We start from the raw sequence: 16,029 nt of genomic DNA on the forward strand, positions 1-16,029 counted from the left end.
ACACTTGTCTGACCAAGATGATGTTAACGCCTGGCAATCTGAGTGCATGTCATATTATTTCAGTTTAATTGTGCCAACAGAATGCTGTTCACCTGCCACTTGAACCAGTAAACTTTGATATGCTTAGTCAACCACCTCGAGAGTGGGATATCTTGAACATACCACTGACGCCTAAAAGTACATTTTAAGATACTTTGTATGTACGTCATTCACGCAATAACATTTTGGAACCAGGAACATTTTCGCCTTTGATGGGAACCAAACGAAGTTTGTTCCCTGGGTTACCCACTTCTCCGAGATACTTCCACGAATCGTGGGTGTTATTGTTGCGTTTTTGCTTTCGTTACACAGCAGGTTGTTTAACGCAAACATTTTCAGCCTACTAAAACGGCGGTAAGAAACTCGGGAATTTGGTGTCGTGTTATGTTCTCTTAGATGACGAGAACCGTCGGTTCCGATGAGGAGAGATAGGCCCAATAGTGATGTAATGCATACCTGCTAAACATAAACAGAGAATACCCGATAATTCTGTGAGGTATTTTACCCTTGTCCTACCGAGACAGAAACGGTTCCAGAAAGTGCATGTCCACCTAGAATGCAGAGAGGACGATACACACAGTCGTATCGATAGTCAATGGCAGACTGTAGCAAGTCGCACTTTCCCCGAAGCTGAAATAGTTCGTTTGGTCGAAATAATAAGGATAACACTGCCAAACGTGAAGCATGATCTCTCTATTCCGTCCACCTTCAATTACGTCTACAAATATGGAGGTTCCTGTCGGAGCATTGCGCCAGTAAAACAGTAATCGACCCATCAATTTACGTCAAAGAAAGCTCGCCCACATTGCTGATTGAAGTGGCTAATAGAGTTTCAGGAACCTATGTCGTGGAACACAGTGGTGGTGCATTAGGCTACAATGTCACAAACTTGTTCCTAACTGTTAGTCCTCTAACTAAAGGGTCAGTCTTGTTGTGGTTATCGGAGCCTGAAGGCAAAGACATGCATCCACAAAAGTATGAATTTATTCTCGTTTTTATCGTGCAAAGCCGGGCACGTTAATGGCTCACCAATATGTCACTCCGTATTTCCGACCTAAGCCTAACATTAGTTCTTGTCCAGTCTACCATTTAGCATGCGCTCATACCTTGCATCCGATTCAATGGGCATCCGATTGTAGTGAGTATCTATCCGTGAACATGTCTTACCATCAATCTTCATTGTCTTGCCCTCCATATTCTGCCCCGTTTTGAGAGCTTTCAATGTCACCTCCGTAACTAATGTGATGTCAGTAGATTGTCGGACAGATTATCTCGGCATTAGACAGACTCAAGTAAATGGTCGTTGGTTTGTTGTCGATTGCAAACGTTTCATCACCAATCGAGGTGACACCATCAGTGCGTTGTTAGGGAGCGTAGCGTGGGTTGGTGGTGGTGCATTGAGCAGTGTTGTGTGTGTGTTAATATACATGCTGCTAGCCGGGGATGACCTTTGATCGCCATTGGTTGTTCGGTCGATCGGTTCCATGGAACCAACACACATACGCACACAACACTGCTCAACGTACAACCACTAATCCATCGCTACGTTCCACCACGAACCCTAACAACGCACTGATGATGTCACCTCGACTGGTGATGAAACGTTTGCAGGTAAATTGCCCGGCTAAGCGAACAAACCAACGACCATCTATGCTATCTTAGCCACCAGCATTCTCTTCCATAGCAGATTCAAGTAATTCTGCCAGAAGATATTTTATTGGTGCCTGGTTCAACCTACTCATGCGGACCAAGGATTTATATTCTTTTGTCGCCCAGAACTAACAGGTGTTTCTCTGAAGGCGACGAAATTCCGTTTACATTTTTTGCTGTAGATTGATTGTTTACCTTCACGCAAATTCACCCGTCTCTTATAGTGACGTCTTTAAGGATAACCAATGGGCAACCATAAACACAAGAGTGGACTATCAACACGAATCAATTGTGGGTGTCTGGAACCAATGTGCGAACAGAGTAGAGCGTGACAACGTCTTCATTTATAGACAACCGATTGATGTGCCTACACTCGGCTATTGATTCGTCTGATGCATGTGGCAAATGGCTTGGCACTTCATGCTTCCTGTATATTTATGTTGCTTTGTTAAGGCGCGAAATGTAGTCTGGTAAGTTAAGCGAGTTTCCCTCTCCAATCACTAAAGACTTGTGGATTGTGTAGTCTGTGAAATATCTCTTCGAACCGATCAATACATTGGGCACATGTCCTTCCCTCGTACGAACAAAATTCGGTTGGCCGAACATACGCCCGTAACCCATGATGATCGATACACAAATTTTCACCACGAATCTCACACAGAGCCCACAGACCACTTTGGTGTGGAGGTCCGACAGGGAAGTAGTCAGCAAGGATCCGGAAGCCAGTGGCCCTTAGTGAGTCGCGGCAGAATGTTGGCGGAAAGCGATGAGGAGCGACAGCAGTTACTGCCTGGTGGTAAGTAATAACCATGGTTCTTTGGTCATTCAGGAGTGCAGGGATATTTTGTCGCGTTTGATTGTCTTGAGTACGTAAATATGTGGTGTGAGTATCCAACCAAGTTCCAACGTATTTACTTCCTAGTTAGCACTAGGCTAACTAAACTAAAATTCGACGTTCAAGCAGAATAAAATGTTATTGGAAGCTTGGGGCCCTAGAAAGACGAAACCGGTCGAGGGTCCACCGTATGAGTAGGATGTTCAAGTGTGTTTTAACTTCGGCAAGATTTATTTGATTTTGAGTTGTTCGGAAAAAAAACCAACAAGTACGTGAAGACCTTCTAGTCAGCAGTTTCTTAAAAAAAAATACGCATTCGTTTTTGGCAAGCACTTTTGTGGAGCATAGGTTCAGGATGTCTATCGATGAAAACGTTCGTTCGTTCGTTCCTTTTGCACAAGAATTACATCACCTGTTTTGACGTACAGAGTAGCAATCCTGTAGATTATCGATCAGAAAAAAAGTCATCCAGTATGCGCAATCACAGCAGAATCAAATAGATTTCCGTCCACTCCAGAAGTTTAGTAGGACACTGCGTGATACAATGAAACTAAGGCAAAACAGAAGAGGTTTGAGGCAGCTTTTCAAGCATATCAGTCATGAGAGATATTTATTTTGTACGTCGGCGTCCAACAAACTGAAATATATGGGAAATATATGAGTGCAGACCAAAGTAGCGATAAATATTCTCTGCGCGAGTCTAACAGGCCTTCTTACAGGAATTCCAGGCCTTACTTCGTAAACGCGATTTGCCACAATTTGCCTATACTCACTCCATGATAACGTGGTCGGGCGGTGCGTTTCTCTTTAAAACGCCTTAGTGATTATGGAAACTGTCCGAGCTTAGGTAATTTTTGACTGCCTATCACAGGATAATGGCTATGTATTGAGAGGAACACTTAGTATTTGAAAGGTCGACGGAAGCCATTTTGAACGGTGTGCTTCCGCGCACCCGTCCAAATTTAGTGGTCTACTATTCCAATATTCCGTTGAATGTGTCTAGATTGTTTCAAAACAGATATCCTTGTGAGGTTGTATTTTTCATTTAACTTTGACTAGCTGGTATAATAACAGACAACACCACAGGGACTGTTGGTGAAATACGGGATTAGTTGAACCACTTGTCTGGAATTCACTAAACAGGTTTTTTTTAATTTCTTTAAATCACTGTTTTCATGAGGTACGGGAGACGGGTGTATTCTAATGGGATCTGAACGCGGCGGTACAAGTGCGCTCATACGGATGATACCAAAATTGTTGGCTCATACAAGACAAAGTACACCGGAAATTTTAGACAAGTTAACTAAGTTCTCTTTATCGAAAAAGTGGTGTGGAATGGCAATGATCATTGGGGACTCAAAACTACAGGCTATCGGGCACCGACACTGAGCACTATACATGAAGTATAAGCAAGAAAAATCATCCAATGTTTTTGATTAAAAAAGTAATTCACCGTTGATCGCATTTTCGCTGGGAATTTCTATCCTACACACTGCGAAATCTGCGCAAAACTGTGCACTTGAATGTCACGGATTGTCAACAGGCTGAGTAATACTGAACGGTGGCAGTAGAAGAGAAATTTTCAGGGCTGCACCCTTTCTTCCAATTCTGCAAGTTCTACCAAACTGACCAAAAATATGTCCCGTTTATCACAAGTGTCTACAAAACAATGTTTTGTCTCTTAGCTGAAAACAGAGTGTATGTTTTACTGGGTGTAGCCAGTAAAACTCTAGTTCTTTAGCCAAATCTCACCCTCAGACATGAACCCTAGTATCCGAATAACTGCTACGATACTTCCCAAGTAAGGGCACTATATCTAGTAAAATATGACGAGGGTTGAATTAAACAACAGACACCCAGTTTATTGAGGCCTGTCCGAACGTCAGGTCAGTGTCAGTCTTCAAAAGCTCATTCCATTACCATCGTATATATACTGGAATCAACTTTCAAGATTATTGTTTAATAGTCTCTTACGGCTACATTATGTGTACATAGAAACCTTATGGAGTACATTATGTAATCCGGATTTTGTCATCAAAGAACTCACTTAATTAACACATGTTTCTAATTTTTTGATCTTTGGGCACCAAAGCGAGGACGTAACTGCATTCAAGGCAATTGAAGTGATATGCATATCTGTCACATGCCCTGTTGTTGTTGGAAAACTCATCCTCAGGTTAGTTTAGCGTTGCAGTCGATAATGAGTACAACAGCTTTGTCGGTACTGGCCACGATTTTACTGCCAAAACAGAAAGTGCAAAAGCGCTCTTTCACCCAATACCTAGTTAGATCAAGGTGGAACTCCAGTGTGACACGTTTTTGTTGATAGGTATTACACTATCTTTTTAGATGTCTTATGGCGAAATCCTGCGAACACTGGTGATTTTGTTAGGCTAGGGTGAATCCAAGAGTTTTGCAGCCTCTTGTTCTTCATTCCTATTTATCTGTCTGTGGGAATATTATTCACCAAGTGAAATTAGGACCTTTTTAAGGTGTGTAGAGAAAAATACCAGGAACTCCAAAGTCGAAAAAGATGGAACACTGTAAACTTCAACAGTAGGTCCATATAATATGCCTTCAGGAGAGGCCACCATTGTAGTTCCGTTGCGCGGTCTTGTGTTTAAACTTCATGCCTTATCATTTGGGTTTCCACTGAAAACGGACTCTAACGGGCCAAACAACAATATCTGATTATGCGAAAACCAAGTTCGACGATTCTTTTGGAAGCAAACATTGCCACATGTAATTTGCATGAGCAAATGAAAAACTTCCGAGGGAATCTTTGCTCGGGAGTACCTAATATGAGGGGTTATCTCACGTCTTGCCTTACAAATATTTTCAGATGTGCTTTGCCCTGGGACGCTGTTGTGCTCATTAAACCGACCTCTTCTCTCTACTACTGCATGCATACTTTCTCTTAATCTTTTTTAAATATTCTGGAAACCTGAAGACGACAACATCCTTATGTAACACAAAATTACAAATTTCTCACCAAAAAGGTCAAACAGCGTCTGTTCTCCTGTTTTTGAACAATTTTCCAAATCCGTATCCAGAATCCTGAATTTTTGACTGATCAGCTGGACTTTTTCGGACACAAGAATGTTTGCAAAGGGAGCCGCACACACACACACAGTAAACAGACATCAACATGAATTCCTAAGTTATTTTTAACCCGACGCCAAACCAATATTTTTCAGTGGGTAGCTGGACGCAGCCGAAGCATTTATGCTGTATCACTGGTGCGCATGCTTGTGTCCGAATTTTCTTTACAAATACACTGTAAAAAATGACTGGGACGAAATAATGCAAAATAAGGGTTGAACAAAAATGTTGATGTCAGTGTTTAACAAACGCTTCGAGTCTAGTTTCTCGAAGGTGCTGCCCAATATCCTCTAGAGAATAACAGCAAGGAAATCCAACCGATAAGTCAACTATGAAGGTCATTTGATAAACCTGGTTTTTGTAAGTCTTGATCTATTCCAGAAATGATGTTAGGGGTAATTTTGCTTCATAGGTTTGCTTATATGGAATATAATCTAGGAATCAGCAACGTTTGCTGAGCTGTGTACACAACTTGTGAGGGGCAGTGTCAACGTTCCGGGGAGTGCGTCCAGTATCGTCACGTAGATTTACCTAGAATGTAGAAAAAAGAAACCAAGTCAGGCGACCAGTAGTGTTGGGTGAGGTGAACCACCTTTGTGGCAGAACTGCGTTTTAGCCAAAGTTGTGGCTTCCGTACACGAGAGGTCCTGCCAGGAAACAAGCGCTGAAAGTATTCCGTCAACATGATGGAGGCCAAAATCTGATCAACATACTGTCGGTTTCGGCAACAATTAGCTTAAAATATCTGCATGACCTTGATGCTATAAGTACTCACCAGCCACGTTGTACGAACACCTAATGCCTGACAATAAAAGAGCTGCCAGATTCCGTGGCTCCTGACCCAGATTTGTAAACTGGGTTAGATGAGTCCAGACAACAGGAAAGCAAACATTTTCTAACCTAATGAGGCACCAAAGTGCAACGGTTGGATGGGTTTAAGAATAAAGTGGTCAGGCTCCATCTCACAGAAAAAGTGCTTTTCTTGCTGAATTTAGTTCCAAAATTGCTGTAAAATACTTCAAGGGGCGGACGCGGTCTCAGGATGGATGCGCGAGAATAGGTGGAGAGACACCGACCAGCTAAAAAATTCTACTCTATTCTACTCTATTCTCGAAAACAGTCAGCGTTCGCAAAATGACTTTCTGGGCCGACATATTGGGCACGAATAAGCATAGGGGGAATTTGGGTAGCAAACCTTATAGGTGTGAAATCATTTCGGAGTGTGTCAACCGGTCATCAACACACGTGACGTGTAGGTGGGGTAAAATCTACCGGCTTTTGTGAGACTGTCATTATGTTTAGACTGATCACATCCGGATCGGATGCTGCAAGAATCCGTGACGAACAAGGAGAAGCAGAATCTAAACGGAATTACTGGACTTCCAAGTCAAGTTAACGAGGAACTCGGAAGTTAGGTCGGTATTGGTGTTGACGAAAGCAAGCGCACACGAACTGACCACAAGATGATTATCAGAACATGCTTCCAGAAATTTATAAACATATTAGCAACAACATAGTTTTTAAATGCTGTCCGAATAACTCCTGAATAAAGAATCGTCAGTGTAATAGAATAAACTGTATTTTGATTGCGTAATCTTGAGATTTCTTATGGTTGCCAAACGACCTTCAGTCGCTTAATTAATTCAAACAATATACCACGTGTAAAATTCGTTTATTCTGCATTTTTTAACACTTTGAAAAAGGTTTCTGATTTGAAGGCAAATTAGAGTCTCAACTAGGCTTATCCATCCAGAATTAAGAAACAAAGGAAACCGGTTTTATACTTACGCGGATGGACAGTTGTAGTTTTTCGTCCACTTTGCTCAGTGAAGACAGACTACGATATTTTCTGTCCCTTTGGTTAATTTAATTAATTACTTTAACGCTTCTCTAGCTCATACTGATAATGTAGATGCCATTGAGTCACGTGTAAATTTCACCTAAGTAACAGGCCATGAATTACTAGGAAGCCTCAGTTAAGCGAGAATCACTCTTTGCAAATGCCACATCAGAAACTTGAATCTATTTTTGATGTGACTTATCTGGAATGACAACTAACAGTTGTCTTACCTACGGCAGTATTTCATAAAATTTGAAAACATATTTGAACTAATGCATAATTCCGTCGTTCCTCCGTAATATCACTAAAAATAAATTCAAAATACACAGATCAAATCTGCATGCTATGCATGGTTTTAACCTGCAAATTCCCAGTCTGGGAAAGCACTCCCAATGGACCGCGTTGCAAAGCATTCTATGACAAGCTACCTTACTCACAGGGAAATTTACCAGAATGAATGTTGCCGGAAATCGCCCCGGCATATTACAGGGTCAAACAGCTCAACTGCCCAGAAGTGGAGGCATCCAACGTACCACAATCAGTGAATAAATTCTGTGTATCACACTGCCTAGTACACTGGATGTAGATGATCCTTTTTTCTTCTACACCCTGAACTCATTCGCTAGTTGTTGTGCCAAAATGGCCTACAACTATTCAAAGTTGAGGTGCAAAATTTATTTTCAAACGGAAACATATACAACAGGTCAGTGGTGGACATCACAGGTGCCAGCTTCGTTCGTCTTATTGCTGTTTGTGGCTTTACTGTTGCTTTAAACCTACATATTCGTTGCTTTTGAAGTGGTAAACTCGTCCATGAAGTACCGTTAATACAAGCTGATGCATTTGTACTGAATTCACATACTATTGTCACTCGAGAGCTTGACGAGGAAACGAAGTAATCTGGTATTGAGAGAGGGGAGAAGATCGTCGCAATTCTCCATGGCAAACAAACTACCGCGATGGTTCGAAAGAAACCTGAGCAGCGGAAAACTAAGTTTGGTTTGGCGGGTTCAGTCAATCTCCTGCCGAGTAGAGGAACCTTCTTACTCACTCCACATAACTTTGCGCCAAAAAGACGTGTCTGCAAATAACCGCCGGTATTATGAAACAAAATGTCAGCCCGAACAGTTCCAGAACACGTACTGCGTTATCAAAGCCTGGAAGGTGTAGTACGCCGAGCGAAGAAAAAACACCAATACTCCTTAGTCTAATTTTAGAACGGACTTCTCAACGACCCATCAGTCCCTTCTCCTTCCGCCAAGCTAAAATTGAGGTACAAGACCTGTCTAATGCCTCAAATCTGCCTAAATAAAATAGTCTTACTCCACCCTACCCACCCCCAAAAAACGAAAGAAAACGTGATAGTAAAAAGCTAGTGCCGCTGTTGTTTAAAGAACACAGTGAGCCAACAGTCAGGATAACTCGGCACGAACATGCGATGGCATTATCCAGCGTGGCCGAGAACGACTAAAGGAAAGGGTTTAATGGTGTAATCCAACTGCACATCGATAACAGCAGCAGGTTCGACTAGAACTCCTAGGAAGTTCTTGAAATCACTGCAATAGTGTGGAATCGATTCCCTAACACATCTAAACCGGCTACCAAGCGATTGCCGAAGCAACTTTGCGTCGTTTAAAAAAATTCGAACGAGCCGTTAGGCTACTCAACTCAACTCCAGATAATAAGATGAACCGATGAATCTGGCTTGACCAGACAGCCGATTCATCGTTCACGCGAAAGGTGTAAATCAATGTATACCACTGTCGATTGTACTAAGTCTCTTAACCATTGTGACAGTTATTTTAGCTTGACTGAATCTAAATCACAACGATGCAGAGAGGGAATTTAACAAGCAAGTGTTTTTAGGCTGGAGCAAAAACACCGAAAACAGCCTCATGAAAGCGTCTAAGTGATGATAAAACCGATCTTTTCTAACCTCATATTATGTAGACACTTTGGTTGACTCTAAAATGAGTAGTATTCTATTCTCACACTAGCAGATATCAGACGAACCGAAGTACCCGGCATAGAAATTCCCGATATTGTTCACACAGGCTGGCTCGGCCGATTTTTTCCTTTTGGATTTTGCTACGAATTCAAGAAACTTGTACAACTGGCTCTTCCAATCGTGAGTTTGATCATAATGACTGTTACACAAAATTACTATCATTGTCGCTGGTTAGAATTTTATGCGTGTTATGACTCAGATTGACACAGACTTACTTTCTTTGGAATAGTTTGCCAAGTTGTACAGAATTCTCTTGTTCAGCGACGTGGCTATGACACTATGGATGTAGTTTAGCCTTATATGAGTATAAATAAGAAAAAACCACCGAACAGTCATCTGCAACAGAATTCTACATTGTTCAGAGGCAACCAGGGTTTTTTAGTCTCGGTATCCGCCATATGCTCAATTCTCTCAATAAAGGTAAGAGGCCGTGTAGCCCTGTCTGGTCTTTAATATAGCAGTGCAAACGGTTACATCCTAACACGAGCAATGTAATTCCAAAACCGTGTGAGCAAGATGACTTCTTTATAGCTCTACAATCCGCAGATATCAACACTGATGAGGCAGCACAGATGCTGCCAGGGGATTATCATGATGCAGCACACTTCTAGACCCCGATATCATTTTACATGCATCGGATTACCTGATGGTTTATCTTGGTTGTATCTGCACTAGTAAACTGAAATGCCATTTCATTCGGTGCAATTTTTATTTTGAAAATCGACAGTATCATTTGTGCGCATACTGTCCTATTTCTCACACAACATATAATCTTGGAAAAATACTCATCAGCTAACTGCGTTGGACTTCCTAGTCTCATACAGCTATTTCACTTATCTTTTAGGAAGAATAGGCTGATCCGTTTTATGTTGTGGTTAATATTGCTATGTTGTTACAGTGTTTTTTATTTTATTGTGTTCCATTGTGTTTTATTCCGTTCGATTTTACTGCCGATTGCGATTAGTTTTATTTAGTTCATCTGTAAATCCGTGAATAATCCATCTCAGCTTTGCAACGATTTCGAAATCTCCAGTCTACAAAGTTGTTAGATAGGAACCTCTGTAATCGACTTTGTACGGACGAAGACGATTAAAAGCTGGCACCATCTTTAACTAAATCTTACGAGAGGTTCAAGCCACCAGTTCTCATACAGTGTGGCTCGGAACCTTCCAGTTTTCCCTTGATTCGACAATTGTGGGCCATCATTTGGACCTAATGTTCACCAAAACTTCTAACTACTGTTTGCCGTCGGATTTTATTCCTTTGAGTGCATACCTGTTCAAGGCATTCAGTTGGTTGCGTATGCGACTCACCGGAGATAGGGTTACTTGCTATTTTCCGGGGGTTCTTCGGCGTAGTTCTATGTGACGGAAATAAATGTTAGCTCAGATTAATATAAGTACTGGTAATCTGAACATCATCACTTTATTCACTTGGTCACATCTGGATCAATAAAAACATATTGGAAGAAGGGTTGGTTGCCAAATGATATGCATTAATTGGTCAACTGTGGTTGGACAGCTAGAAGTCTGTGTATACATATGATAACATAAACAGTTTGTTTTAAACTGGAGGCACCAATTCACCACATGAATGTGGAAGTGTGAATTAAACCAAGAGGGAAAACTGGGTGGTATAACGTACAGCGGTCTATTGATAGCCATCAGACTGCATTAGTATAATGGTTAGTAAATAATCACGAACAACTAACTTAAACACTGCGTTGCTAGTGGCAGAACAATACCGTGCTCCCCATCTACAACGTCACACAAGCATAGCAGCCTTTGGTCGCCCAAGCTCAACCGGCCTGTCATATGTAACCAGAGGGCGTAGATGCGGTAGGGGCATAGTTCCACTGTCAGGAATCAGACAAAACCCTAGTTGGCTTACAGGCTGAGCTTCGTATATGGTGAGCCATGGTAGTTCCGGTATCCCACAAGTGAACTGATCACAAATGCTCCCACGCGAATACAGACAAAACCTAGGTGATGTCACTCCGCTGTGCTGGTCGGCGACAGACGTAAGCAATTGTTTACGATACAAACGTGGACAATTCAGGTCTGTTTCGTCATTTTCACCTACTTTTTTAAGAAGTATCGTGGGCTTTCAAACCCAATTCCTCCATGTGATATTCAGGATCGCTGAATGCACGCGTAACGCAAAGTTCCGTATATGGATCCCCAACAGCTGCGAATAAAATTAAGTCACACAAAGGTGCAAGAATGATTCAATCAGAATAACCAAAACAGAATACTGTTTGTTTCAAAACAACTTTCAGTTTGTTGTAATAATTCAAGTTTCGACCGACATAACAATATAAAGCAGCTGGAATTTCAAGGTTGAAGTATCCAAAATGCCTCGGGAATGAAAGAACCATTGGTGGACCAGACTAAACGAAGAACTTCAGTTGTGCGAAAGACACTAGAGAACAGCAGACGAAACATCTCCTCTCCGATCCGAGGCCTGTTACAGGCCTTTACACATCCGCCCATTGACCTTATTCCCTTAGGTCTACATCAGAATAACGGAATTGCGTGCAACTTCCAACTCTACCCATGCCGCTTCAGGCTATCCAAGCACATACAGCCAAACCAGTGAAGCCAACATAGACTGACAGAAGGCTTTGTGGAATTTGTCCCTTTGGAGTTTCACCCTTGCCAAATAGAAAGCAAGCGAGTATAGTATAGTATCGACACAATTCAAAAAAACCCATAGGTCTTTGGTTTTATTAAAGGAATATGTTAAGTCTGGCTAAGGTCCGATTGTCCAGTTGTGGCCTGAACATCATTCTTCATGTGAGCTGGTCATGTGATAGCGCAATGCATGTATGGATTTGTAGATGAATGCCGGTTCATCAATCACTATTTGACCACTATAAAAGTCCGAGTCCTTTTTTTCTCTACCTTACTGGTTTGTTGAATATCCTATCATTGCTAGTGGAAATACAAACAAATTAGTCAAACTTTGCTTCGTTTCTTGGAATCCATATTCTTCTGTCGATTTTGCAGACAATAACATCATTAATTGCATTCTTGTCGGGGCCCATAAGCATCATATTTTGTGGGCGCTTGGGAAAGTCCGCTTTGGCGACAGTCGGTCTTGCCGTCTCTCTTTTCAATGTCACTGGGTTTGCCGTGATCACCGGTTTGCTCACAGCCGCGGATACATTGTTTTCACAGGTGAGAAAGATATTAATCCACTGGTTTGAGAAGCCTGCTTACCGTAAATTTCTCTGTATTACCCCTAGTCCAGTTTGCGCCTAACTTATGTAACGGGAGAAATGTAAATGTAGTTTAGCGAGTTTACATCTTCTGCGAGGACATAGACTCTTAAGTACAGTGGCGATATAATTGTCCGACAAAGACCGTGTAACCAAACCAGTATTTTATTTAAGCAAAATCTGGATGAGTGCTGCATTCCTCAGTGTATCGATTATAATCTTTCATACAGATCTGCAGCCAATAGCATGTTTTTCTTGCCTGAATATTTCTAAAGAACATGTTAGACCCTGTGAAAGCGAATGTACAAACTGTCATTACGTTTATGTCTGACCCACAAAGTTACCCGACTTCGCAAACCCTTAGAGTTTCCACTAACTTAGCGAGTTAAGTTTCAAAAAATGCTACTAATGCAGAGTTTGCCTCTATCAAATCTTGTGAACCAATGTCAACGAGGGCCGCGGAGTGATTTTAATCATGAGCAACCAATGAATCCCTCGAATACGTGACACCACTGATCTTTGTCGGTCATTCACGGATTCGAATTCAGCGCACAAGTGCAATACACAACCATGGCACATCTCACACTGGATTAAAACACAATTTTATTACTTTAAAAAGTTCAACACTCACCTAATATTCCACTTTGATTATCTAAAAACAACCACCCTGAATAGACTTCTAAGGAAAGGTGTCATAATTTTGACATACCATGAAACTGCCTTTAACAGTTTTGCCGGTTACTTGGCGCTGTATACGATGACAGATTCAGCACAACTGAGGGTAGATCACCGTAGCTTTACTGATAATAAATTGCTGGTGTGGTGTTAGGCGCTTCATTTCTAATTCGTGCCAGAGAATAACTGCTTTGGCCAGATTTACAGTAGCAGATACTGTGCATAAAAAATGAGAAAAACAACGAAAGAGTGGTTCAGTCCATATCCCAACATTATATTTAGCAAGAAAGAATCAACAGGTTTCCATTCCACTTTGCTTGCCAGATGACGATTAAAATGAGCCTCTTAGATGACCAGATATTTGATGAGGCTGCAGCATGTAAAATCTCACCTCGAGCTTCATTGGAGTACAAATTTGTCACTGAATCCTACGGTATATGTTCATACTTCCCGAACACATGTTTGAAATACTTGATTGCAATCTAGGGGATCAAAAATTCTCATGACCACAACACACCCTGGTGCCTAGAAAGCGAGATAAATATAAGATTCCGGGTGAACTGAGTTCACACCGAAGTTTGCGTAAAAATTTACACGTCAAGCGCTTACTGAACAGGGTTTACATTTACCTCTTGAGTAAAGTTGCAACGATGGTAAGTGACACCAGATGACACTATCGACATTCTTCTCTGTTTTTCCGCACATTCAACACCTATTAAAATTCGCGGAATGTAAGTTACACAGTTGTAAGCTAATGCCAAACAGTAGAAGCCGCAGCCCTCCATTAGATCCGGGAACCGTCAATAACAAACTGGATTTTACTGTGGTGTGACGGTTCGTGTGACTATATGATACTCTGATCTATACAGCGGAGCCTTGCGGCAAGCGGAATTCCCCATATTAGGTTAGTCAGTGGCTAGATTTCACAGAACCCTGGCTTTGCAGGTTAGTGGTTAGCAGCTGTCATGTGAAAAATGCGATGCATCGACGAACGTCGTTGCTCCGCGGTGAGGCTCTTGACTCAGTCTTTGATTTAAATTCCCATTCTCTTTTGTGTGCTGGGAAATACGTGCTGTATCCCAGTCCGTGTACAACACTGATTGCTACAATGTAAAGTACTATTGTGCTACATCGACCGCCAAGTGGTGTCATAAGTCGGGTCGCTTTGCTTGCTGCACACACCAGGGCGGCTGAGCGAAAACAGGCTTCAGCTGAACTCTCCATTCTTTCCCTTTCAATGGATATTTGTGCTACCCCGCCCCACTCCATTAGTGAAAGTTACCTTTTGGTCCCATTTGTTAGGACTGATGAACCCACTCATCTTGCAACCATCTTGGTCGCGACATTCATTATACTAGAACGTTCTCCTGTGTCCCATCAAAACAACTTTCAACTGAAAATAAAATATGTTTATTGGGTGTTTAGATGCATTCACAGATAATTAGCGTCTGTTTAATTGCATTGAATCAGAAATCCGATAGCTTTAAGGCGCAGATCCTTTAGTTTTCTAATCTATCCTTAAATTGACATCTTACGTCGAAGAGGTGAGACGGATGCTAGTACAGTAGAACAGGAGCTAAAATTACGGTTAGTTTATTGAGGACAGTACAATGATGACGTGTGCGTACTTTTGAGAAGAGTCGAGCAATCAGTGCAGATTGTCTTTAAGCCCATCAACTTTGCTAGCGTGTGCGATCTACTATGCCGGTTTTACACATTCTCCAAGTGGCGACTGTAGGTAAGTCTATTTGAATTAGAGAAATATCCGGCCGGATACGTTCCACGTAATATTTCAACTGTTGATTTGGGGCGCGAAGACAAACGTCTATGGAAAGCGCGACGACTAGGCACATGATATCCTCATTTGAAAAACATGGGACATTAGTTTTTCTTTGTCCAGCTGAGAATCATGTAACTGGTTGTGAAACATTGCCTTCAGCCACTGAATACCATCTCAAAATGAATAGCGGAAATCAGTGACCAGAGAGGGAACCCATAGTGGATGCGTTAAGGTGTCGCTTACTGATCTAATCTTGACAAATCTGTTTGAAATCAGCCAAGCAACTCACTTTAAATCGGTGAAGTACTGACTTTCGGTATCAGAGGAGAGGGGGGAAAATGTTTTGTAAAAAACAGTTCTAGGGCATTTCAATAGTTTTCTTACCTTGAGCGTATATTACGTCCGTTAGAATTAGAAGGGATAGCTATGTTATTGCCACAAAACCAGTTATTTTGCGCTTCAAAGACGTGATTCGTCTCCAGTCTCCCTTGAATAATCGGTAGACAACTAAAGCAATTTAATGAGCATTTACTTTTAAAAAACATTTTGGATACCCTGTTCCTGATGTTCTAAAATATTGTTTGTATTATGTTGGATTTTAGACCTTTGGCTCCCAGGATAAGTGGAAGATGGGCATTCAATTACAGAGAGGTAAGTCTGTTTCCGTGGGGGCTTTCCAAGACGCAAAACAACTCGCTATTTTTATGACTTTTGGCTTGCAAAACTCCCTATACAACAAATAAAATTCCCATTAGCTTCCTACATCTTATAAAAGTTTAAAATTTTATTGACTGTGAGTAATGTACGCAAGAAAACCTGGGCAAGAAGATGTTCATGACAGACGGAGACTACAATAAAAAAACCCTAGCCCTCAAGAATA

General features: G+C 41.5%; 1 protein-coding gene across 1 annotated transcript in view; it reads left to right on the plus strand.

Moving 5' to 3' along the window:
- Positions 1 to 2,034: 2,034 nt before the first annotated feature.
- The window catches only part of T265_06295 (hypothetical protein), a gene marked incomplete at both ends in the record, with an annotated part of 44,708 nt that continues 30,713 nt past the window's right edge, over positions 2,035 to 16,029 (plus strand). Inside the window, 4 exons of the mRNA XM_009171522.1 lie at positions 2,035 to 2,485; positions 9,467 to 9,594; positions 12,483 to 12,653; positions 15,752 to 15,800. Of these exons, the coding sequence (XP_009169786.1) occupies positions 2,254 to 2,485; positions 9,467 to 9,594; positions 12,483 to 12,653; positions 15,752 to 15,800 (580 nt within the window). The remainder of the gene's footprint in view (positions 2,486 to 9,466; positions 9,595 to 12,482; positions 12,654 to 15,751; positions 15,801 to 16,029) is intronic.

Source organism: Opisthorchis viverrini, assembly GCF_000715545.1.
Source record: "Opisthorchis viverrini unplaced genomic scaffold opera_v5_127, whole genome shotgun sequence".
In the NCBI taxonomy this organism is placed as follows: domain Eukaryota; kingdom Metazoa; phylum Platyhelminthes; class Trematoda; order Opisthorchiida; family Opisthorchiidae; genus Opisthorchis; species Opisthorchis viverrini.